General features: G+C 39.7%; 1 protein-coding gene across 1 annotated transcript in view; it reads right to left on the bottom strand.

Annotated features, from left to right (window-relative positions):
• Positions 1-1,972: 1,972 nt before the first annotated feature.
• Positions 1,973-26,597, bottom strand: part of LOC124153312 (protein trachealess-like) — a 216,883-nt gene continuing 192,258 nt past the window's right edge. Inside the window, exons 8-15 of the mRNA XM_046526408.1 lie at positions 20,737-20,858; positions 19,714-19,764; positions 18,878-19,086; positions 17,354-17,460; positions 16,326-16,473; positions 14,504-14,694; positions 13,092-13,318; positions 1,973-5,849 (exon numbers count right to left, since the gene is read on the bottom strand). Of these exons, the coding sequence (XP_046382364.1) occupies positions 4,488-5,849; positions 13,092-13,318; positions 14,504-14,694; positions 16,326-16,473; positions 17,354-17,460; positions 18,878-19,086; positions 19,714-19,764; positions 20,737-20,858 (2,417 nt within the window). The 3' untranslated portion in view covers positions 1,973-4,487. The remainder of the gene's footprint in view (positions 5,850-13,091; positions 13,319-14,503; positions 14,695-16,325; positions 16,474-17,353; positions 17,461-18,877; positions 19,087-19,713; positions 19,765-20,736; positions 20,859-26,597) is intronic.

Below are 26,597 nucleotides of genomic sequence, written 5' to 3'. Positions count from 1 at the left end.
AATTCCTTGTCCTTTTCGACGGGAGGGGACTGTTTCGCGTACAACGAGGCTAATTTCAAAATACCCTCATTGAATTCCCCCAAAAGACTATCAACCTGGTCTGTCATAGCTCGTAATAAATTCCTCTTTTTTACATCACTCGAATTATTTTGGAAATCCTTAGCGACATTATCAATACGACCCATCTTCGCTAAGAGAGATGCAATACAAAACTCTACATGGTCGATCGCTGGCATTTTCAACGTTCCCTAATAAAACCAAGAAAGGGAAAAACCAAAAGTATCATAACACCAGCACTGATTCTACAACGATAAATCCGGCCCGAAGGACCATATGATCACTCTCGAACGTGATTATAAGAATTGTGGACTGTATATTACGACTTATTATTATTAGATCAAAGTCGAGCCGTGCTGGCGCATACCACTCACCGATGATGTTCGCGTCGCGGGCAGGCCATGGCTCCCTCTCCCAGGGTTGCTTTCCGACCATGCACCTACGAAGTTCACAGGACGACTCCACAATACGAATTCACTCCCGTTCGCGGAGTGACAAAAAAAAAGCATAACGAAAACTCGAATATTCGTGGTATCGCCAACAGGTGGCGAGGCTCGACTTTGTTTGGGGCAAAATACACAGCCGAACACAGTGAATTTGCGTTTATCACAATGATTTTTATTTCCAAACCACATTTTTATTTTTTTCACTTTGCGCTGTGATTTCGCTTTTATAACTAGGATTTTCCTTTCCAAATTACATTTTTATTTTTTTTACCGTGCGCAGTGACTTCGCGAATATAACAAGTGTTTTCATTTCCATATCACATTTTTCCACTCCTCGACGTGATTTCGCATTTATAGCAAGGATTTTCATTTCCACAACACATTTAAAATTTTTTCACTCTGCGCAGTGAATTATATCCGGTTATATTTTTTATCCTACTCCGCACAGCGCTGAAATTTCAACTAACAACGCAATCCGATTCGAAAACTAGGCTTAAATTGTAGGAATGAGTCCACAATGCCATATTGCAACAAAAATGAAACAAGTAAATGTTTCACTTAAAAATTTGAGCCATCTACTGGGGCTCCCGAGCCCTGGCCGGTCTAGCCGAGACTAGCCCTGGCCGGTCGACTGTCCCAGTCCGTCGCTGCGGAAGGAATCAAATTGCGGGCTCCCTATATGTTTGGGAGAGCAAGAAGATCTGGGCCCTTTTTTTGGGATTCGTCCGTTGTGGCATGTTGTGTCCTCTCACCTCAACGACGCTCCGGGGCTGCCTCGCCGCCAGATTCGCCAAACTACGTAGGCTTGGGAGCCCTTTCTTTTCCACTTTCCAAATTATTCCCTTCACCTCTTCTCCTGTGTTCCGTGTGCCGTGGTCGTCTTTTTGGCAGGGTTTTTGGTTCGTCTTAAGTTCATTTTGTGGCAATAAATTGCATTTTTTTAATGTATTACTGCCTGCTTACTGCCACCACCTTCACCCATAGTTCAAATTCGATATGTACCGACACAAAAATAAAACAATTCAAAGGAAGCCTTCGTACCAAAAAATGGGAAAACTTCATGAATATTTAATACACAGTGATATGGAGCGTTCTTATTTAAAATTACATTCATATCGCTTCCCCCACGATAATCGAAGTGATTCATATTATATCAGCAAATTTATCCATAAATAATTTTGAAAAAAAATGGAAATTTGCCTTCAAAATTTTATGCAGAATAATTCTTCAAGTTTATAGCGTTATATATTAATTATTAAGCTTGGATAAAAGCTTGGTTATCACAAAACCAAAAGGAAGCATGTGTGCGTCCTAACAGAATTGGCATTAGTTCCGATAGGCGTTATAAAAGCATGGATTATGTACTTACATTCCAATTTGTACTTTTTTCCTTGCGCAAAACAGGGTTTAAATTGTAACCAATAATTAAAGGCCAACCGATAATACTCAATAATACTTATAAGCAATAATTAAAGGTCTTCATTTTTTATTCAGAGCAAAGTTGTCACACATCATGTTTTCCTATCAAAAAAATACTCCTGCCCACAGGAAATTCTATAGAATCATAAATAACATCATTGAAATAACATTCATGAACTTAATTTTCATAACCATGCTGTCATTGCTGAGAGATGTACAACACTTTTCAAGGTAATCAAATGGAATATCAAGTATGTGGTAGTGGCCACTAACAATTACATCGTTTCACATAGAAAAAAGAAATTAAATGAGTTTCAATAATCATAACTAATAAAATAAAATACAGTAGGTAGCTTACTACTTAACTGATTCAGTATTTTAAATATTTAAACTCTTGCAACAGAGATTTTTTTACAAATAAGACCAATGATATCTGCACAAAATTTTTAAATATAAACTATTATTAACAAACTTATAATAATTTTGGCTTCGAAATTTTATGCAGAACAATTCTCCAAGCCTATAGCATTTTATAAGCAAATAAACGTAGACAAAGGCTTGGTTATTATCACAAAACTAAAGTAAGCAGGTGTAAATCCTGACAGAATTGCATTCATTTGTGATCGCCTTCAACTGTCCTACATACCGTTTTAAAAACAAAATCAACAACAAACAACACCACACCGTTTAAAATGCTTTGAATAAAAAAAGGAAAATTCAAACAATAACCACTTTCACTTAATCATATCATCAATCACTCATACGAAATATTTTAACAATTAATTTAGATTGCAGGCGTCCCTTTGTGAAAGTCCTCACTTAGCTCTTAGGTTAATATTTTAAACGAATTTAACTTTCTTTCCACTTAAATACTTTTCCGTTTTGTCTGACGTGCAACTTGGACACAGAAACAATATTTACGCCTAGACCTGATCAGAGAAAAAAATCAAGATGCAATGCCTCTCACACGATGAATTTACTCTCTTGATAACATTGCATTCTTTATTTTTAGATGTATAGTGAGTTGCTCGGTTAAAAACTGATCCTCTTGTAATAAATTTGTCTATTGAATTCATTGCATAAAGAAAAAAAATTGTTCTCCTTGAAAAGAAAAAAAATTGTTCTCCTTGAAAAGAAAAAAAATGTTTTATCAAGTTCCACATTGAGTTCGAATGCACATAAAATTCAAAAACTTCTCCATTTCAATGCTCATTATGGATAGTTCGCTGGCCTCACCTTCTTGGAATATTTTCAGTCCCGAAAAAACTTTCAACATTACATGTTAACATTACTATTGCACATTTAACTTATATTCATAAGCCAACACACAGAATAGAACAACCTTAGAGCTCAATGTTGGCTAATATTTTGATTTTGCAAGCGAATCTTTATTTGGTCACTATTCAAAAAGAGCAACCCACACTTACAGACACCTAGGCTCTCACATTAATAAAAACCGACTGGATCTCAGTTAACATTACATTTGCTAGAAAAACCCAATCTTACCTTAAATACTAATAAATGACCAACTATGCCTTTTTCAAATGTGTTAAGTGAACTAAGTTTTGGGCTAAGCACTTGTTCCACCCAGCTTCAGAACACAAACTTTTTTACAGCATGCGATCTACATACGTACATACAATAAAACCTTTTTTTCTTCAACTAGCCTATCAAACTGAAGTATAATGAAATGTGAGCATTTAAAATTGTTTTTGACCTCAAATGTTCTCCGCAATAATGGAATGAGATGAAAAAATTCTTCTTGTGATCCAAAAGAACTTCACTAGGTATCTGATATGCATCACTGAGCACCATGTCCCTCAAATTGCTCAAATTATCTCATGCCAATGCTACCACTCAAAAGTTGTCAGCATGGACTACATCCGGAGAATGTAAAGTGATCATCAATACTGATGTTTATTTCCCTCATGAACGTTCATTAGTAATAAGCTAAATGTTAAAATTTCACCTACACTTCTCACCACATGACAGTCATGGGTAAGGGAATCTGAAGACTTATCACAATTATCTTCATTCCAATGTTCATGAAACTTTGAGTTGCAACTTTCAAGTCTTTCTGATCTAGCACGAGCAAAACAGACTGCAGTTTCTCCTGCTTCGAGACCTTCCTAAGGAATTGATTACTTGCTCCATGTACCAAAATGAATCGGCGATTAAGACCATTGGAATCAGGCCTGATATTTTCAGTAGACACTGCCAAATCGAAATCTTCTCGCAGAGGAAGCATGCCAAAGATTCACATTCGGAAGAAACGGGAATACTGCACTATTGAACAGTAGCAGCAATTGTTAGTTATAGCTGGAAATCACTGGACGATATTTCCAAAGGGTCGACTGTTACAGAGAGGACTTAATAACAGCACTCCCATTGCATGGGGGCAACTGAACACCACCAAACTCCTAATCATATTCGCCGCTGCTAATGATAGGTTATAAGTGATTTAGGTCACCATCCATCATCCCCACTGCCTCTTCAACAGCTTACAAGCTGAGCGAGTGGAGTTGTGACTTATTTTTGACAGTTCACAAAACACAAGGAGCAGTTTTAGGAAGCCGTGGAATACCAGTTGGGGGCAGGAGGACCCTTGTTGACGGCCGAGTGGTAGAGGTGGAAGCCTGCCGCCGCAGCAGCCGAGAGATGGTGGTGCGCGTAGAACCCGTGAGAGTTATCCACCACGTAGGACGCCTGGTGGCCGTGGTGCGGGTGGTGCGAGGGTGCAGGCGGCGCGGGCGGGGGGCAGGAGGCAGCCTCCGCCGACATGGCAGAGTACGCGTGGGGTTTGAGGGGCAGCCTGGGGGCCTCATGCGCCGGGGCATACTCCGAGAAGCACCCTTGGGCGGCCGCCTTCTCCCTCGGGGAAACGGACGAAGGAGGCGTAATGGCCGCCGCTGAGTGGAACTCGGGGCCGTACCCCTGGAACGACAGGGGCGAGAAGACATCCCCCAGTGGCTGCTGGCCGTAGGCTGCGCCACCGTCTCCGCCACCGCCTCCAGCCCCACCTCCACCGGGGGAGGGCTCTCCGTAGTAGGCCGGGGGCAGGTGCGAAGCGGGGGCTGCGTGCTGGGGGGCGGAGAGGGCCGCGGGGGCGGTCGAGTTGGGCGAGGGGGCGGCGGTGGGCGAAGGGGCGGAGGTTGGGGAGGAGGCCGAGGCGGGGGAGGAGAGGCGCCCGGCGGCAGCGCACGCTGCAGCCGCAGCGGCAGCGGCCGCCGCGTGGGCCTGCACGTTTGCGCGGATGACACTCTCGCGGTTGGCATAGAGCTGCCGGAGGAGGGCGGAGGCGGGGAGGGTGGGGGGCGGCGGGTTACCGCTCCACTGGATGGTCCTCTGGTGCGAGGGGGGGCCTAGCGGTGCGGGGTAGTGGGGAGCGTGGTGCACGCTGCCTTGCGGCTGGTGCTGATGGTGGTGGTGCTGGCGGAGGAGGGTGTCGGCCCCCGGGAAACCGCCCCCGGAGGCGAGGGACGGGGGAGGCTCGGGGCCGGGGGAGTTGGAGGCGGCGGGGGTGGGCGAACTGCCCCCGGGCAGGTGCTTGGACATGGCGTGCTCTAGCGCCCGGACGCCTCCCACGCCCTCCACGCCGGGGGCGGAGGTCGGGGGCGCGGCGGCGACATCCGATGGCGGGCAGTCGTATGTGGGGGCGGCGGGGGCGTCGAGGAAGGGGGCTGAGGTCGGGGGCAAGGGTGCGAGGCGGGAGGCCGGGTCGGGGCTGAGCGCTAGACGCTTGGCGGCGATGTCGTCGCGTCCGTCCGCAGCGGCGGCGCCACCATCGGCGCGCCGAGCGGCCTCAGCAGCGGCGTCTGGTGCGTCGTCGTCATCGCAGGATGAAGCGTCGTTGTCTCCGCGACGCCATCGGCGCTTCCTCTCCCGTCGTACGCCATCACGTGATCGCGAGCCGTCCAGGGTGACCAACTAAGCAGAGATAAACGTCGTGCGTGTGGTCAGCTCACTTGGCATGTTCATTACCCACACTTATAGCTCAAAGTCTCGTTTACAACATTTTAAATCGGTTTAACTTTGATCTTTTTGACCCTTGCAAATGAAGTTACGCTTCAATTATCCTTATATTGGAGGGGAAATCCTAAATGCATACCCGAAACAGATAGATTATCTATTCATGGTTATTCTAATAGCAAATTTTTCTTTGGAAGCTTATTGAAGATACTTTTTGCACCTATTTCACCTTATCCATCATAAGAGAGAAATCATAAGAGAGCTATAGTAGAGGAGGGTAGGATATGGGATGAAGGGGGTTTTTGGGGGGATAATACTTGATACATGGAAATTATAAATAATGCGAATTATCTAATGACTGGTTCATTTATTTGTGACCTGAGTTCAACAAAATTTGTGTTTTGTAAGTTTTTTTGCAGTTTATTTGCAATGCATCATGTAGATATAAAAGAGTTGAAATGGGAGTGGAATGGAAAGAAGGGGATGGTTTAAGAAGATTACTCTCTTAATGTTTCCGGGAAATGCCTCCAGAGAAACAACGATTCTCATCCTCCTACACCTGTTCCTACCCAAACCTTAACTTATCTCACCACCTCTGCCAATTCACCACAACACCCTCTCCCAGTAAAAATTAAACTCTGTAAAGTTACCTGAATATGACATGATTATTTTTAAACCATGGAAATAAGATACAAGTAAAAAGTGAATTATGCACAATTTTTCATATCAATTATGAATTATCACTTCAATGAGTGATAGTTTGGATGGGGGGTGATAGAGCCTACCCTGGAACAAGGGTGTCATTCCAGAAAGGTTCTCAAGTCTTCATCCTGAATCAAACTCGACTCCCTTACATACTGAGTTCCCTTATATAATTAAGTGATTGCTAATAAGTACATAGAGGCTTTATTTAAGATGCAAGCAGGTGTAGCAGTTCAACTGTCTGGGGAGCACGTAACAGGAAAAGAGAGCAATGAGAATACCTATAAGGAAAAGAATTGCGTTGGCCAATTTGGTGTTTTTAAATACCAAGGAGTTGATGAGACGATCATTTTATCCTAGTAAAAAGTACAGGCATGTCACTGTTAATCTTTACCACAACACATGGATTTTTTAATTCATTCTACCTGTATTGGGAGATCTACATTATTAAGTGTAGCACTTGGAATTTATAAATTATCCTAATTCACTCATAATTGATTAATTTATTCAGGTTAATGGCTAAAGAAGAAGATGGCTCAGAATGCATGCTCAAAATATGTGAAGTGCAATGTAGGCTTTTGCCTTCAGTGATATTTTTATTTTCACACCTTCCACGGTGTAAAATCATTACTGTAATGTTTCAGGTTCAAAGAGTGGCTATGAGAGTTAGAATATAATTTTTCCTTCAATATGATATTCACGTCCCTGCATAGGTGTAGCACTGAGACATAGATGCAGAATGCAGAGACATAGATGCAGGAGGGAGGATGAGAAAAAAACTGCATTGAAAGTAAAAGTTGGCAGGAGAATGAGGGAGGTGTAAAGGAAAGAGTCAATAAGAAGTGAAGGAGCACTAGACATGGCGGTTGAGAAGAGGAAACATTTAGAGAGGATATATAGAAGATAGAGCTTGAATGGAGTGAGTAGATATAAATTATTCTGCATTCAGCAGGGGAGGCCTGCCGGATACTGAATTAGAGGAAAGAATGTTATGCAAGCAGGGAACACAGAGGATGACAGGGGCGGATCCAATATTTCTTTCTGGAGGGGGCACAAGCAAGGCTGTATCCAGAATTATGTTCTGGGGGGGCACAAGGATACCTAGATCCGCCTACGGAGGAAGATAATAGTAAAGTATAGATAGAATGAAAAGGAATAGGTTTTCCCGAGAAATGAAGAGGAAAATTTAATTTGTTAAAAATGAAAAACCAAGAATTATTTAATTAGTTAAGAAATTAAATATTAAATAAAAGAATTACTATAAAAATATTTAAGATTAGGTATCACCAGCAAATATTTCAAGAGCAACGGTTATGTGATATAACCTCCATGAAAAGAACATGTTTTGACTAGTGATGGGTCGGTTCGATTCCTCGATTCTTCGATTCCTCGATTCTCGGCCAAGAACCGGAATCGAAAACGAGTACTTGCCAAGGCGAAAAATCGATTCCGATTCCAGCAGTACTTCAAACAACAAAATATACGACCGCATTTCCAATAGTCATTTGAATTTTCGCGCCACGTAACCGTAATAACAAAACACATATCTTCTTGGGATGTGCGAGTACTCGAAAATTCAAGTCGATCGAGTAGTTGGTACTCGACTCGAGCGTTTCGAGTAGCATTACGGATGTCGAGTCGAATAGTTAAGGTTACAGAGCATTCGAGGCTAGTAGGTCCAGCAATCTGCCGATCTATCATGAAACTCATGTTATAATGCAGTTTTAAAAGCCGATAAGTCATTCTAATGCCTTGGCCTGGTAGTTTCAGTGGTTTCAGCTTGCCGAATACACTATTGTTGTTGTCGACGTGGGCGCCGAATACCTTTACGCCAGCCGCGGCGGCCGATCGTCTTCCTACCCCGCGCACACTGGTCCGAAATCGGAAAAAGCTGGAATAAAGTCCAAAATGACCTTTTTGGGGATAGAGACTTGAAACTCAGCGTAAATACTCATAAATCATTACCAAATATTGATTTATATGCCATTTTACATAAATGCGAACCTTTAGTGAGATACAGAGGCCCAAACATGACCAATTTTTCAATGCCACACGAGATATCGTTTTTCCTCAAAAAATCTTTGAATTTATCCCAGTGGTTTTGCGTTGGTATGAGTTTTGTGGAATAAAAAACGCAATATTCCTTTGATCTGGTGCTTTGCCTATACTTTCAATGACTTTTGAAGATTCTGGCTCTCAACTGTCTGGTTTTACAACGCAAAATGGCCGACCCGTTTTTCACGTGAAATTTGACATTACGTAGACATTATCTTTCGTTTACGAAAAATATAACTCGGAAAATTTGAACTACAATATTAAGTAGAGATTTCTAAAGAGTACTAAGTAGAAGTCTTGAAAAAAAAAATTGCGACGAAGGAAATAAGAGCGATTTTTCGATCGCGCGTCAAGGCTGACCTGCACGCCGCGGACCTCTGAGGCTCGGTAACTGAGGCCGATTTTTCAAGTTTTTTAAAACATTAGTCCTGAAAATCGTCATTTAAAGCATGGATAATCGTCTTCATTGACTTAAAACACTAAACTGAGGATGTTAAAAAGGATTATGTATAGATCGACTAGACCATTTAGCGCATTACTCGAGTGAAAATACTAAGGATTGGATATTTTTCGGAACCATCCCGCGCGTAAGAAATATGCCTCGGGTATTGAAGTAAAGTGAAGAGATTAAGTCAGCATGCTTAAGAGAGAGAAAAATGAACTGTTTCCGTGAAAGGCAACAAGCAATACCCTTTTTCCCTTTCCACTCTCGCCGAGGTGAGTCGCGCGGTAGGGGAAGTTTTCACACCACAAGGCTCTTTTAGCCTTTTCTATTACTGCGTCCGTCCGATGTAATATTCATTTGTAGCGTTTAGTTTCTTTCTTGAACTTAAAAAAGCAAGAGATTTAAAGGTTGATTCAATGACGTGAGAAGTAAAGCATTTTTTTTGGCTCCACAAAACTAAAGTTTAGTTCTATAGTTGTTCGCTTCGTCCACTTGAATTCCATTAAGATTCAAGATCCAACAAATCGTTGATATAATTTTTAATAAAAATTCCAAAGTCTCCGAAATCTTGCAATTTTGGTGGGAAAGTACTTGCCCAATAACACACATGTGTAGCAAAAGGCAATTTTCTGCAGGCAGTAATACTGTAACATGGAGACGTCAAAACCTGCTGGCTGAGCATGTAGAATAATTGGATTTTCTGCTTGAGAATTTGAAAGGGCCAAATATTACATGATTCATATACGTAGTATGCAATCTTTATTACAGCTATGAAAATTCCTGTACTCAGGGCTCTCCCTTGTAGTTTGGATATATATATTGTCGACATATTATGAGTGCCAATATTCTAAAATAATACGTATCATGTAACACCACTTTTCAGGTATGTTCTGTTTTGAAATTTAGCTATTATATTTTAATTACATATTAATGATATGAAAGATTCCTTTATCAACTGACTCTTTCACAGAGTAATATTTTTAAAAGTAGTTTTCTTGTTGCCTGGAATTAAGTGATATTTTTCTTGGAGCCTATGGCATCAGAATCGATGGAATCGGTATCGGTAGAATCGAAATCGAAATGTCAGAATCGGAATCGAGATCGGAATCGATAAAATTTTGGAATCGACCCATCACTAGTTTTGACTGCTTCTATGATCAATTAGCAAGGCCAAGGTGATTTGCTAAAGGTTCTATAGTAACCCACCTTAATGGTGGAATGACTTAAAAAATCCATGTGGCCAGGTAAAGATTAACAATAAGCTGCAAGAAGTTCTTTTCCCAGAACTAGATAAAAACAATATCTGATTCAGGGCCATCGAGTGCATGTTTTTTCAGTGATATAAATATTGAGATGAGAACTCCAAAGTTCCTCCATTGCTGAGCTTTAAGTTATAGCTTTAAAATTTCCCTTCCTAAAAAACAGGGATATAAGACATCAGATACATGTAAATGTGGCTCCACTGGGAATATGGCTAAAGAATACTTCTCTAATGCACATTAAAAATGTGAAGAAGTGTGATGTAGGTCTTTGCATTCAGTGCTATTCTCATTTTCACACCTGGTACAGTTTAAAATCATTACTGTAATCTTTCAGGTTTGAAGAGAAGCTATCAGGGTTAGAACATTATTTTTTTCTCTTTAAAATGAAATAAATAGGAATTAATTTATTTAGAATAAAAATAATTGTAACAGATTATTACCAGCTAATATATCTAGAGAAATTTTTAGTTATTTGTTATTATACACCCGCATGACAAGAACATGTGTATGTAATGTTACAGGTTTGAAGAGTAGCTGTGAAAGTTAGAAAGCAATTTTTTTCCTTCAAAATGAAAAAACTAAGAACTAATTTCTTAAGAATGTAATGTAAGATTATTACAAGTAATTATTTCAAGAGCCATGGCTATGTGATGCAAGGCCTAGGAAAAAAGGCTACCACTACATAATGTCCCAAACTAAACTCTATTTCATTCACACTACATGCTGATGAGAGAAGTTTAACTGCACAGGATCCCGACGCCAAACATGCATTCAAGGGCCGCAGAGGAAATGGAATGGGGTTAAAATGATTTTAAGCACCTTAGTCACATAGGGTTACCCGTCAATCGCTGGTATGCTCAAAGGGCACAGTTTCAATGGTTTAAATACACGAGTACAAATTTAGAATCAAATACCGCAACATTCACTGTCCCTCTCTGATAAGATTACAATGAATCACTTCATTTGTTGCATGTGTCTATGGCCAATAATTATACTGGCAGTCAACAGTGGCTGGACCGATATACTGACTCATTTTTCCTATGGTAGTGAAAAAGAAAAATCATACAATTAAAGATTCAGAGGTGGAAAAATGAAAAAAATTATGACTATTCAATCATAGCAGAACTAGGTGAACAGAGCTATTTTATTATTAAGATGATTCTGCTCTGAAAATAAAATTGCATCAAACCAGTGAATGCTCGGAGTTGCCAACCATATATAACCCCTCCTTCTAAACCAAGTGGAGTTAGAATGAGGGTATCTAAAGCATGTGAAGTGCAATGTAAGCCTTTGACGAAGGTGCTATTTAGATTCTCACACCTGGCTCTATTGGACCAAATATCCTTTTTCTATGACTCTGCTATTGGTATGAGATTCATATTTTCAATTAATTTGGTCATTCTGTCTCGTCATTCAATAATGGGTTTTAAATTGTATTTATGTTGTTCTGTTCAATGAAGATTCAATAAAAGTTTTTATACTGAAATCTCAGAGTAAAATGATTACAATTCACCTGATATTCAAACATTCATCAAATATCTTGAGTACATTCAAAAGCTACATTGTCTAATGCAATATACACAGGCAAAAAAAGTGCCCTCCACATGAGAACTTTGCTGTTGTCTTATATGGTAGAAGCTCTTCATTAATTCAACTGGAGATTCAAGTGAAAATATATTAAGAAGCTTTATTACTTTCAAATTTATCAAGACAAAATAAGTAAGGATTTCCAGCATTTTTGTGCCCACCAGGCATGAAAATTCCTATGCAAGGTAAAAATTATACAATTATGAAGAGAGTTGAGAGACTCAGGAAATGATTCCTAGGTAGTTCAACTGCACCTTAGTTTGAAGGTTCTTGTAGGTTCTAGTGCAATTTTGTAAGCCTTTATTTAAATATTTGAAGCTAATTTCATGAGGATGGAAGGTATAGTAGTAGACGACTATTTCATGAAGAATTTGAAATGTTGAGGTATTTTCAATTACAGTAATTCCTCACTGAACGACGACCTGTTTAATGACAACTCGAAGTTACAACGGACTTCATTTATCAAAAAATAAAGTTATATGCCACTGTACATACTTAAGTATTAACTTTTAAAGAAAACGCATACCAAATTCCTGCAGTACACTGTATGCAGTAGTAAGTAGTGTGCATGCAAGCACTACAGATAAATACAAGAAAGAGAAAGAAACCATGTACCATGAGGGTTGCCAGCCATTAATACCTAACCAAAATCTAGGGTCGCGATTAACAATGGACTTTCTTGTCCTTAACCCCATCGTTATACAGGTACTTACTGTAATAAACGTAGCCATGCAGAGGTTGAATAACATCAATTCCCCTAGACTGCACTTTTTAGTAGGCAGGTAAGCAGGAAGTTTTAGCAGGCAGATAGTATTGAGTACAAGGAAGGCAAAGAAGGAAATTAAAGGGTATAATTCAATACTAATAAAAATTCTACCCAATCCCCTCCATGCTCAGTACCTTAACCTGCCCACTAAGAAAGCCTGCACTCCCTTGGTATAGCCTTGGAAAACATATTTTACTCAATTGAGGTATTGGTAAAAAGTTATAGGCTGCGATTTTTAGTTTCCTCCCAATATGACAGTTTCCCTCTTAGCATGCTGTGTTAATGTGACAGGTACAACGAGGTAACACAGGCTGAGAGGGATTAGGCACTGGAAATGCTTCCTAGGCAGTTCAACTGTACCTCGTAATGAAGGCGTCCTTTACCTGGTTCGCAGTAGTTTCGGCAGGTGGCGTCAGCATCTGTGGGTCCATCCGCCTGGGTCCACCCCCATTGTCGCTGCCGCCTCCTGCCCCCCCTCCTGCGTCCTCCTCCTCCTCCAGGTTGGAGGGCGGGGGCGGAGGAGGTGCAGGGGGTGGGGAAGAGCCCCTTCGTGGCCCATCCACTCCTCCGCCACCACCACGACCACCTCGACCTCCACTTCGCCTCCCCTCTGCAAACAAAAATACAAGCACATACCCTTGTTACCATTTATCAGTCTAAATTTTTCTTGACTTTTATTAACAATTGAGTGGGTGAGAAGGCAAGGGGTACAAGTGATTTCTTTTTTCTGTGCAGTGTTAGGTACAGAAATTAGGTATAGAAAACAAACCACATCAATTAGATATTTAGCAGTGCATTTGAATTTCCACTCGATATTAGCACAGAACAGAAACTCACTCATATCCCATGGCAACCAAGTTTTGTATTTCTTCGAACAATTAACTTTACCTAACCCTGTTGAGAAAAATATCACTTGTAACCCTTGGCTTCTCACCCTCTCAATTGATACCTTTCAGAGAGACTCAAAGAACACCATTTTAGAACCTCACCATTTTTCTAGGTACGGCAGAGTTGATAAAAAAAAGAGAAGTCCTATCTCCAATGCATCTCCATTTATTTTATTTTTTTATAATGCCAAAGGTAATAATGAAATCCTCCACCATTATTTACCCATCAAAGCCCAAATGAAATTTATGATAGAACCAGCCACAATTTAGAAGTCAATCTTTTCTCAGGGAAAGGAATTCCCACTAATTTTTATACAAAAATCTCATAATTTTCCAGTTATTAACATTAAAAAATGATGTTCAGAGAGAAAATAAAGTTTGATTCCACATGAAAGTTAAGAAATCACATAAATATACACACAGAGACTCAGACTTAAGTAATTACATGTAGGTAGTAATCAAAATCTAAGAAATATACATGGGCTTGTGATTCAAATACATGCAACTACACGAAATTGCGTCGGGCTGTACCTGTCGGAAATGCAATATATATCCATGATAATATATAAACTGCAAATGGTAATTTTCACACTTTTACATGAAACTCCACTTCCAACCATGGATTCTACATTCTATGTCATTTTCAAGGGCTTCTGCAGTCAAAAATTGAAAAACAATATAATTTAAAGAATGTGCAAGCATATCATACCAGGCAGATGTTTTAAAACACAATGCCCAGAATAGCATCATATGTACTGTGCAAACAGCCGATTTTTCAATTATTTACTTAGAACAATACCAGATAACGCATCCATATCACCAACTATCAAAAAATTATAAAGCATATATTTTCACAATGGAGCATCAAAAATAGTAGTGTAAGAAATATAGCATAAAGTAATACACACCTCCACGATCTCCATCGGGCGAGCCGTTCTCAGGATCCGCTCCCTCCCTCTTCACGAGTCCCTGAGGCCTCTCCTCCTCCTCCTCTTCCTCCTCCTCCTCTTCTTCCTCCTCCTCATCCTCCTCACCCTCCTCACCTTCCTCACCCTCCAACTGGCAGCAATCCATCACCAGGCTGCCATACTCCTTCCGGCTGCAAAAGATTAAGTAACATTAAGTATCACACTTATTTTAGTACCAAAAATCAATGAAATGAATGTCCCTTTTGACCATGGTTGTAGCTAGTTGGGTCCAGGGGAAGGCCCTCAGCAAGGCCCCCCCAGAAAAAATTGATGAATCTAAGTTGAGATGGGAGGGCGTGCAGCTAGGAATTAAGGCTAGGGGGGGGGGGGGGATTTGGCAGCAAATAATACTGGGGGGTGTGGAATACGGTAGGTGCGGGTGGCCTTCCCCAGAAAAATCTTAAGATAAATGGTTTAAAACGGTGAGTTTTAAGGCTTTCTGAGCGATATTTTATTGATCTTCACACTATCCTATAAGTTACATTTATCCAATTAAGTAAAATGGATTAAATTTTATCTGAGTTATGGGGGGGCTCTATCCCCTAAAACCCCCCCTTGCTGCGCCACTGATGGCAACCACCACTCACACAGAGTAGGCAACCCCTTTCAGTATCATTCAAAAGGGTCGTTAAAAATAAGGCTTACTTAAAGTTTTGAAAAGGGTTAACTTATTACAGTTTTGAGAAGGTTAAATTAATAAAAAAATTCAGAAAGGAAACACTTGAAGTAGTGGTATCCCCCAGAATCCTAGAACGGTTTAATGCCTATCCCATTGACCTCATTATCTTCTTACTTACACCACACATATAATGAAGGTAGTATTAAATGTAAAAGTTAATTTTATTTGATAAATATGCACAACTACCTCTTCTAACATAGCTAAACAAAGAAACACTTTTAATAGCATCATACCAAAACTGGTCGTATTAAAAATTTTAGGAGTGGAAGTGGTCTTCATTTACAAGTGAAGCGATGCATCTCTTCCACATATTCTTGCCTGATATCTCCAATTACACAATGAAAAATAGAGACAAAAAAGTGCCCAAATCTTTTTTAACACTTCTGTTTGAAGGAGGCAACTAACAGCTAAGGTCATTAGCCCCATGAGGGAGGGGTAAGGAGGGAAGGGCGGAGAGAAACTCCACATCAGTATTACCGTACCCTAAATAAAGGTCGCCAAAAGGACAATGAAGGACCCCATTCAACAGACAGAAAAATCTGAAAATGTCTACTATTGGCAGAATGTGAAACTAAGACCCACAGGGTGGGAATATTTTAGCCACCACAATGTTCTAATATCTGCCAAAATCTTTGGAAAGAAATGTCATATTCTTTAGGAAAATGAGAAGATAGAGGAATAGCAGATAAAGCAATGAGAACTTCCTTTCAAAACTAAAAAATGATAACATTCGTACGAAATTAAATAATTATTTTATATGAAAAATTATCTAAAAAATATACGAAAATAAGGCTGAAGCCATGAATGAACTTAATTCTTAGGAATTAATTTAGGTTCAATCCGAATTAACTTTTTAAGAATTTTAATTATATTACTAACTAATACTGGTTTTGAAGCAAACCTGGATAAATCTCTCATTTTATGTTAAACGAATTGAATTGAAATCCATTTTGTACAGCAGTTCTTCCATACACTCTCAATAATTAAGACTATAAAATATATACTGAAGAAAATAGGAAGGTTACTGATTACGATACGGAATATTCTTTAACTAATTGTAAGTAGAAATAATTGACGGCTCACCTGATGACATAGTTGACGCATATGATGTTTTGCTCATCAGCATTTTTGGAGTTGCAGACAACCGTTGCACAGGTCTGAATCCATGTGTATCCCCCATGGCGGTTCATAATTCGGTAATATTGACTCATTGCTTGGCCTTTGTTGATCACTGAAGGAAATGAGAAAATAAAAAATACCATGTTTATGCTTTACTGGTTTAGCGGCTTGGAAATCAAACAAAACCGGTACAATATACCACATTAATTGATTTTCAGTCATAGCAGATAATTTTTTTAAATATAGAAATAATTAATAATCACAGATATAAAATTTGCTGTCGTCAGTGAAATTTAAGCAAATAATTGATACTTTCCCACATTTTTCATGCTAAATGTTGACAAAATAGGTAGAGGTCTTCGATGTTTCTTTAATTATCTAAATTTTTCATCGAGATAATCGTTAAAATGGGCACATTTTCAAATAAAAATAACACTCTTGAAATATTAAAAAGCTGACACAATGATTGCCAAAATCTTTCAACAAAATTGTCTTATAGTTGGAAAACTGAAAATATAGAGGGTCAAAAATGGACAAAAATTATTTTAAAAATACTGAGATTCCATAATAAAGATAAAAACATAATCTGGTCATAATAATTTAAACTGGCAAAGTTCTCATCACCAATAGTTTTTCTTAAATCTTACTTGCTTGAATCACTATAATTTATGACAAAATATTAACTTTTATTTTGGCATGTGAGCACATGTATAATTTTTCAGGACTGATAATTATGTGGTGCAATTGACGCAGCGCAATCTTCTTCAAATGAATAAGAAATTGCCATCGTGCGCAAGATGCTGTACAATTTCAGCCATTAAATGAGATCAATTTTGAAATGCATAAACGACCAATAAAATCTATCAACATTCCACCTATTATTAATAAGGCGTTTTGTAGAGAGGGAAAATTTTACATTTATAATTTTTACTGGATATTGATAAATACTAAAAGTAAATAATAATTATAACGCGGCAAAAATAGTTACTCACGGTCTACATGGCACTTTCGTAGTTTGGAAGCATCTTCGCCATGACAGAGGGAATAGAGGTTTTTACCGGTCAATTCGTCCGCAGTGAAGTCAAGAAGCTCGTTCACCCTGAGAAATTAGAATCAATAAGAGACACGGTTATGCAACAGGTAATTTTCTGTTTTCATGAAAAAAAAGTATTTTAAAAATGATGATTGATGATTCACTACCGTTTAATGCACACAAAATTTAATAATCAATTGATACAAATACTTATGTGCCACATTAGCATAAGTCAATTTAAAGCTCTTCGAAATTGTATTTCGTAATTCAATTGAAACTGCTACTTTAAAGAAAAAACTAATGAATTCAGAAAAAACAACTGAATTGAACTAATTTGGTTTTAAATTAACACTGAGCCTCACAAAAACAGCGACAATGTCAGTAACTTAATTATATTAGTAAATAAGTTTGATTAGTTATTAATTACTTAATTAGTTTATTAAGTTAACTGACTAAAAAATCGATACAATGAAGAATATTTAAGATCTGTATTTTAAATTGTAAGGAAAAACTCTCATTCATGGGCTTGAAAGTTCAATTAACTGTTCTAAAAAAATTAGAACATTTAAATCATGCAATCGAAGGCTTTATGAAAACATAACAATATTAATGTAATGCAATTGACCAGGCCTATGCGATATAATCAATTACATACTATTATACATGCATACATCATGGTATGTAAAAATGTATTTATAGGGGTTAGAAAAGATGAGATGACATTACAAAGTATGTGTTTATGTAAGTTTAAGTTTAGAATCAAGAGACACGGTTATGCAACAGGTAATTTTCTGTTTTCATGAAAAAAAAATTTAAAAAATGAAGATTGATGATTCACTACCGTTTAATGCACACAAAATTTAACAATCAATTGATACAAATATTTATGTGCCACATTAGCATAAGGCAATTTGAAGCTCTTCGAAATTGCATTTCGTAATTTAAAGCATAAAGAAAGTATAGCCGTAGAATAAAAGTAAACTATGAGCAGGAATGAATAAAGAAACGCCTATTAATGGAAAATGAGGATGCCATTTTTAATCACATATCAGATATTCCACAATAAAATTATATTAGTGTCTCATAAGGCGAGAAAAAAGCTCAACTCGGTAAACTAAATGTTGGCCTCATTACTTTAGAAAATATTAAACGTTTACGACGACATGTAAAAAATTTATAAACATTTAAATTCGTAACTTTAAAAGTTGGAGCGGATAAAATTCTCGAATGGTTTATTTCAAGTGCTTTGAAATCAGTTGTAACTTAAATGTTGTATTTTTCAAAGAATAGGGAATTTTACGCATGCAGTAAATGGGGCAGAGTTCGTCTTAAGGAGCATTTGAAAAATGGCATGGTTACCCCATTAGAATGATGACGTCTTGAAATGAAAAGAAAGAAAAATAAGCGGAAAAGAAAGAGTGAATGCAGGCTTTGGATGGTGAGGAAATGGAAGAGGAATAAGTAAGGATTATGTATAATCCACCTGGGTTCACAGTGCGCTATCCGGAAGTCGAACGTGACCCTGGTGACGAACATGTCCGACTCCAGTCGGATCTCGTGGACGGAGGGGGGAGGCAGCGCTATGGCCAGCGCCACCATCCCGAGCAGCGGCGGAGACGGGGACTTGTTGCCGGCAGCGCCGCCGCGGCCGAAGCTGTACTGCGGTCGAAGCCGGCATAGCACCAGGACCACCTAATACGGGGGACGTCTGTTAAGAGCTGGGCTAACCAAGGGCTCCACTACAGCCCGTTGATGTGTGGTACAAGAATGTGGATCTTTCACGAGACTTAATACTTTATGGAACAGGTTATAGCGGAAATAAAAAAATATGTCACTGTCGCAAAGCGTTACATCTTAACTGCCATCCCTTACAAAGAACTGATGCAAAAGAGCAAAGATAAAGTTTTATAATGCACTTATTAATTATGCTAACACGATTTGTACGGATTTGATTAATGATTAGCGTACGATGACCATAAAAGATTAATAAGAGAGCTCTCGTTACGGACCCCACATTGAAAATAAAATATTAAAAAAGAGAGACTATTCATGGTGTAAATCTAACTTTAATGCACTCAATCAAACGGAAGGAAAAACGCTGGCACAAATTATAAACATACTGCCAGTAACATGTAATAAAACAAATTATGTTCGGAAGTTGAATTTGTGAAGGGGTAATCATTCTACGAAAAAGTGGGATATTTGGGGCGATATTGGAACACGAAAAAGTTACCGATAGGACCAATCGGCGCCTAAAATTTTCATACTTGTGTGGCGACTTACAAATATGTTGAAAGGGAAATACTACTCAGGTGGTACCTGGTAATTGGAAGAATTCCCCGATCCATCCCTCCTGGACGTAGGTGTTTGCTGAAAAAGAATTCGAAGGCGTCTGGGATAGAACACCAAAACCTTCCATTTTGCGCGCGATTGTATGACTCTGTATTCACAGTCTCATGGCCACTATTTGATAAATAAATAGGTCCATAGTCCATTGGCAGTAAATTTAGAATGACAGAGCCTTATTACGTAATTTTTCAGTCCCTTTTCTCTCCGAAGAGGCAATCAATGGGGTAGGGAGAAGTAGTTCTCACCATTTATAGCGAACGTCACTTTTAATTTACAGCGAATGGACTACAGACATTAATTTTTTTTGGGTTTGCTCAAATTATTTCACTGAATTCCATGCCAAAGGTAGTTCCATCAGGTAAATGGAGTATATCACCAACAATGTGAAACTATTTAGTCAGCCAGACATTTTAGTGATCTGAGTGATATATGGTAATAAAAAATTCCTTTCCATTCGCTTTCAAAGAACACATTAGCGTGGAATTGTCTAATTTACCTGGAGGAAGAGCCCTTGAGATGGAAGTGGCCATAATTATTTGAAATAGGAATGGTTCAGTGTAAATTATTGCAAATCGTAAAAGCTACACACATAAATATGAAAAATAAATTAGATAAAAATCCAATCAGAGCATGCAATTAGGTGAAGATAAAGCTGTAAGCTAAGGTTACAACGACTTATTTGAAATACATAATTTCACTCCATGATGTGATCATATTGATATCAGAGTGCATGCCTGAATTAATATGACCTAAATTTTTGGCTTAGTCTGTGATTTTCAATGTGGGGCTAAATACATAAAGTGTCTCTCTTTAAAATTATTTAATATCCAAGGCATAATTAATTTTAGACATACGAAAGCGGACAGCTTAGTGAAACGTCATTTATTAACTTGACGGAATAATTTTTGAAGCTGTTCAAGGTCCGCGCATGAAATTACAGAGATATATTGCGAATAATCGATAAATATGATGCATTAATTTTTTCATACTCACCCTGTACCCTGAAGATTTGAAGTGGCATCCCCTTTTGGTTAGCGTAGACTTCATTCGTATGCAGAACGCTCGGTCGAAACCTTTGTATGGAGACGCACTGTTGATAGACATCAGCGAGGACACTATGGAGGAAAAACAAAAGAGACGTCACTACCTTTTTGTGGCACAAGCAAATCAACAAAAATGATTACACATCCTGAAAATATCTGGCTAACAAATATTGACAATGGAGACCAATAGCTAGTTCTGATAAGAAGAAAGAGCCCTGACTAATTAGCATTAATAATTATAATGTGAATCGTCATCCAGATCACGGACTGATCATGATTTATCAACAGACACAAATGATAAAAATTATCACACTAAGGAACAACGACAGTTGAGTCTCTTCTAAGGGTCACATTGCCAACCACTGAATCGGATGCAAGTAAGGAGAAAATACTTCAATGCATCTTCACCGGGGGGGATCGGGTTGGTGTGGTGGCTAGAGTGTTGGGTTCCCACCCGGCGGGCTCCGGTTCAAATCCCGGCAGTGGCAGAGAATTTTCTGAGACTGCCCGATCCCTGCTTGAGTGTTGTGTGGAGGACATTTCAATGGCAACACTCCATCAGTCGGATGGGACGTTAAGCCGTGGTCCCCTTGGCGCCTTTCGTTAAGAGCAGGCTAATGCCGACGCCGGGTTTCTCTCCACCCTTCCTTCCATACCTTTCCCCCATGACGCAAATGACCTCAGCTGTCGGTCGCCTCCTCCAAATACCATACCATACCATCTTCACCGGTGACCATATGTATTGTTGTGTAAAACGAAATGAATCAATTCGAATTAAGCTTACTAATCAGTCAGGCCTCAGACGAAAAATCATTCATTCACAGAAGAAAGAATGCCTTTAATATCATTATACACACTTATATCGGCTTCCGAGAAGTTAGATTGGTCGACCATCAAATTGGCTCTCGCACATAGATATTATGTCTATAGATTTAAAGCTATATAGATTGATTTAGAATTAGGTTTGCATGTTTCGGAAGTATATTAGGGTATTATGAATTATAAAGACATCATAATCGTTGAAAATTATCAATTCACGTTTTCTGACGACATAGATGTTTGGTTTCGAAGGTACATACTGCAAGAAAAAAATCTTAACTTATTCCTCAGGATAAATGACGAACAGAAAGAACCAGGGATAAAGAAGTAGGACATAGAAATCGAGGTTTACTATAAAAGTCGGAAGGGCAAGAAGTAGAACAAAACAGTTAACAGATAGCGCAGTACATATGAGGATAATGGGAACGATTGTTAAGATATTAAGAACGAGGAGAAAGCTTAAGGAAAAGAGGCTTTCACAAACACCAGAGAGTTAAAGACGCGGATTTAAGCAGAATATGAAGAAGGGAACAGGAATGAGGGTAATAACGCTTGTATCAGGGTAAAAACGTGGACATCGATGGAGTCTGCAGTTTTACGCAACAAAAACGACGAGGAAAATTAGAGGACATGGTGAGTTAAATGGAAGATGAGCGAGTTAAAGCTATGACTGAGAGGAGAAAGAACCCTCCAATGAACGAAACTGGCAGAGGGCTTGAAGCGGGTACTGATGGTTAAGAAGAAAATATACTCTGCTCACACACTAGAATTCTCCCATCTATATGGTGTGATTGTTGGTAATTATTTCGGGTTTATTTCAATAGGTCAACTCCAAATTTTACACGAATCTGATTCTTTCATTTTCATTACTATCATAACCATGTTTAAACCACAAAAAACACCGTAAGTATAAATAAATCATAAATATTCAGAGAAATTAAGATGGCAGGGTCAATAAGAATTCAAGTGCTGTGAGAGTACTTTTTTAACTGTGTCTTTTACCCAACCTACGTAACGTTTTTTTGCTCGAAGCTTCATTGAAATGTATAGCTAATCATAATTCACTTTGTGGAAGTTTCTAAATTCATGTTGATACAACATATTTAATATGTCTGAAGACGCCACAATGCGGTGAAACCAGAAATGTAACGAAAATTTTGTAGAATAGTAAACACTTTGACATGGCTAGAATAACCTCAGAACTTAGTAAATTTTCTAGGATTAATAAATAAATAAATCGACTGGTTTCAACACAACCGCGTTCCTATGTAGGGTACATACTTCTTCAGAAGGATATGTGAAATTTCTACGAGGGTAAATGAGTAATTTTTGCCGACATTTCAACCAGGGATTTGCTTCAAGGTTAAGATAGTGCAAGGTAGTGACAGAACATGTGCAAGGACATTTTTGCCTTGAGAATGTGTGACAGTTTGCAGCTCGAAAGGTCGTAAGAGTTCAGAGTTTAGCCACGTGAAAACCCCGGGAAGGTTACACTAATGCTATTCGACGGGAAATAATTAGATCCTCCTTCTCCATGTTGGAGTCATTCAAATGGGGTGAATCATTCCATATTTCAAATGCTATTCAAGACGAAAACTGCTCCATTCGCTGTTTTCAATATTCTCTATTCCTTAAAAAAATACGGCATTGAGGCTACAGCTGATGAGTTTCAAGTCCTTGAAATCGACCATTCTAGAAATGTATTCTCTACAACATAAAAAGTTACGGCTTTAATCAGGGGCGGATCCAGGATTTTTTTCTGAAGGATCCGACAGGCAAGGCCAGATCCAGGATTATTTCTGGGGGGCACAAGGGTCCTACACGCAAACGGTCTTCTCATATTTGGGATTAAAAATGACATGCAACAATTACTGTACGAAATATTCTCTTTATACCTATTCATATGAAAGTCATTAAAAGTTATAAGTATGAAATTAAATGACTGAGGCTCCGCAATACACAAAACAAAACGAACGTAATGATAACCGTATTAAAAATCAGCCTTGAAAGGCCAACGGCAGGCTTAGGAGGGGGGGAAGGGGGCACGTGCCCCCCCTAAATCCGCCTATGGCTTTAATTACTTATACATCTTTGTACATATTGCCCTAAACGTTTAATATTTTTGAAATTAATGAAGCAAAAATTTGGTTCACCGAGATCTACCAGCCTTTGGGAAAACAAAAATTGGGGCCTGCACTTTTGACGCGGTTAAACCAGTTGCGTTAAATGCCTCATCAATCCACGAATTTCGTGGAATTTTAAAAAGTATTTTACTTCTCACTGCATGACCATTACGAATGGAAAACCATTGCGAACGGCCTACGGCCAATATCCCAACCCTGAGCTTCCGCGTCGCTATGGCAACCTAAACACACCCAAACCTTGATTTGGTATTCCGCTGGCTGCAGACGGAAAGACTTGAAGCGACCTCACCCGCGCTTTCCTTGAAACCTTGCTCAGGATAAGAAATCACTAAATTTGTTGCCGTTCAGGGAGGGAAAGAAGAGAAGGGAGGGCTTTGGGAAAGCTTAAGGAATAGGGAAAGACAGAGAGAGAGAAGAAGTATAAAGGTGGAGGTCATGACGGGAAGGTCAGCGGGAGGCGGAGAGGGAGACAAAAAAGTTTTTGTTTTTAAGAAGAAGGATAAAGCTTTCTTCGAAGCGGCTAAATTTAACTCAAATTAGCGTAACTAAGGAGTTGATAACTAAAAAAAAGTGTCTGTTGATTAACCGCAAATATAAACGGAAAAATTTCGACTTTGGATTGTCATTAGTTGAGAAATGCTCAAATTTCTCTTGTAATCAAACAGTAGCAGTTGATATAGTCTTGTCTATCGAGAGAGTTTAAATACGCAAGAGAACATGGTGAGGCTGCATCCCATGGGGTTGGGGTGCGGAACGTGGGCTGGGTCCTTCCAATTCTTCGGAGACAAAATTTTGTCAGCCATAAAAACCATCCAAATCCTTCAAAATCCATACCACGAGTGTTGCACGATGCAAATACCACTCAGTGTGGGTTCAACCGTCCTGCATGAATGTACGTGTATTGTTTTTTTTATTATGAGTGTTTTTTTAACGACCGAGTGGTTTGCTTGTGGCGATCCTGTCGCATGCTGTTGACCCCATGCCAAACATCCTATAGGTTGCTCGCAGGGTGATATTCAGGTGGAGATGCATTTGCACGGTTTGTGCCGTGATTGAAGGAGAATTGCAGTACTTTTTTGTGGCCAAAAATAACTCAGGTGACATCAAGTTAAGTTGTTTTGAACGGGTATGAGTGAGGAGACTTAGGCTAGGGATGGGGAAATGAGAATTCTTTGCTGTTGACACGTTATGACCAGAGCTGTGATTTGGTGGATAATTCACCGATCGGCCTGGGTCATAATTAACCAATTTACGCTAAGTTAAGTTGTTTTGAACGGGGATGAAGGAGGAGATTTTGGTTAGGGATAAGGAAATAAGAATTCGTTGCTATGACCGGAGCTGTGATTGGTGGAATACTTCACTTACGGCCTACGTCATAATAAACCAAATTACGTCTTGTTATGCTGTTTTGAACGGTATTGAAGAAGGAGACTTTGATTAGGAATGAGGAAATGAGAATTATGATAGGTTGAATACTTCACCGATCGGCCTGGGCCATTATAAACCAAGTTGCGCCGAGATACGTTGTTATGATTGGGGCTCAAAAGGCGGAGGTTTTGGTTGGGAAGGGGAATTACGCCTCCGTCACCAAGACAGAAGAGTTACTCAGCAATAGCAAAGACAAACTGCCCGAAAGCATCCATGAAGAAGTATACGAGGTGAAGAGTGATTGCGGCCAGGCATCGGCCAAACGTCTTCAAGAGCACCGAAGAGCCATTAAAAACAGGCAGTTTCGTACTTCAGCCATCGCCGAACGAACATGGAGCGGACCGGAACACAATGTAAATGTGGAAGAAGCAAGATTGATCACAAAAAAAAGACGCTACTGTCCAAGACTCATCAGAGGAGCCATCGATATAAAGAAAAACCAAAATAATATCAATAGAGAAGATGGCAACACACTTCCCAGCTGTTGGAAACGAGTTTTCAGAGAAAACAAGAAATCGCACCAAAACGAACCGGCCCCCGGCTGAAGGAAATGTATACAAGGAAATCACCAACTGCATCCTACACTTCGGACCAGAAGAAGCGAACTGCAACGCTTGCGTAACATGTCGTCGCCTGAGATGAACAGACGCGGGAGAGAACCTGAAAGCAGCCAATCAGGAGAATTAAGAGCTTGTTACTAGGGATACGGGATGACCAGAGTTGTGATTGGTGGAATGCTTGACCGATCGGCCTGGGTCGTAATAAACCAAGTTGCGTCAAGTTAAGTTGCCGCGAGTGTGGCTCAAAAGGAGGAGATTTTGGCTGGGGAGGGGACAATTCGTTGCTTGGGGAGACGGGAGGAGGACCAGAAGGGGGAGGGGGCTTAGATGTGGACTGAATACGCAAAGGATCCCTTGGTGGCGATGGCAAGGGAATGATAAAGCAGCAAATAAATTTGTGGACGCGAGAGCACGGTCCCTTCACTGAGTGGGAGGCTCGGCGTACTTGTGCGGAGGGTGGGAGGTGGGGACAATCTCCGCGTAAGAGTAACCCCGAAACAAGGAGAATGGGTGTGGGGGAGGGGTCCAAACGGGCCGCCAAAGCCCTGTCGTCGATTGATTCCTTCGTTTTTTTTCGGGGAGAGGTTGGGTAGTATCCGGCAAGGAACGCACCACAAGAAGAAGGGTGGCCCTCCGTTCGAACGGAAAGGGGGACCGTGTCCCTAATACCACGCTGTACCGGCCGGGAGCCACGCAGCGGACACTGCTACGTGTCTCTTGGATTCCGTTTACAGCAGTTGAACCTGAATCACACGATAATTTTTCACGTACAAGTCCCGGGATCATTTTAGCTATGCTGTCAATGTTAGAAATGTATACATCATATGAAGGTTGCTCAAAACTGATACAAAAAGGTACTC

This window comes from Ischnura elegans, chromosome 2 (assembly GCF_921293095.1).
Source record: "Ischnura elegans chromosome 2, ioIscEleg1.1, whole genome shotgun sequence".
Classification (NCBI taxonomy): domain Eukaryota; kingdom Metazoa; phylum Arthropoda; class Insecta; order Odonata; family Coenagrionidae; genus Ischnura; species Ischnura elegans.
Note: the sequence above shows the minus strand (reverse complement) of the source record. Positions and strands in the feature narration are given on the sequence as shown.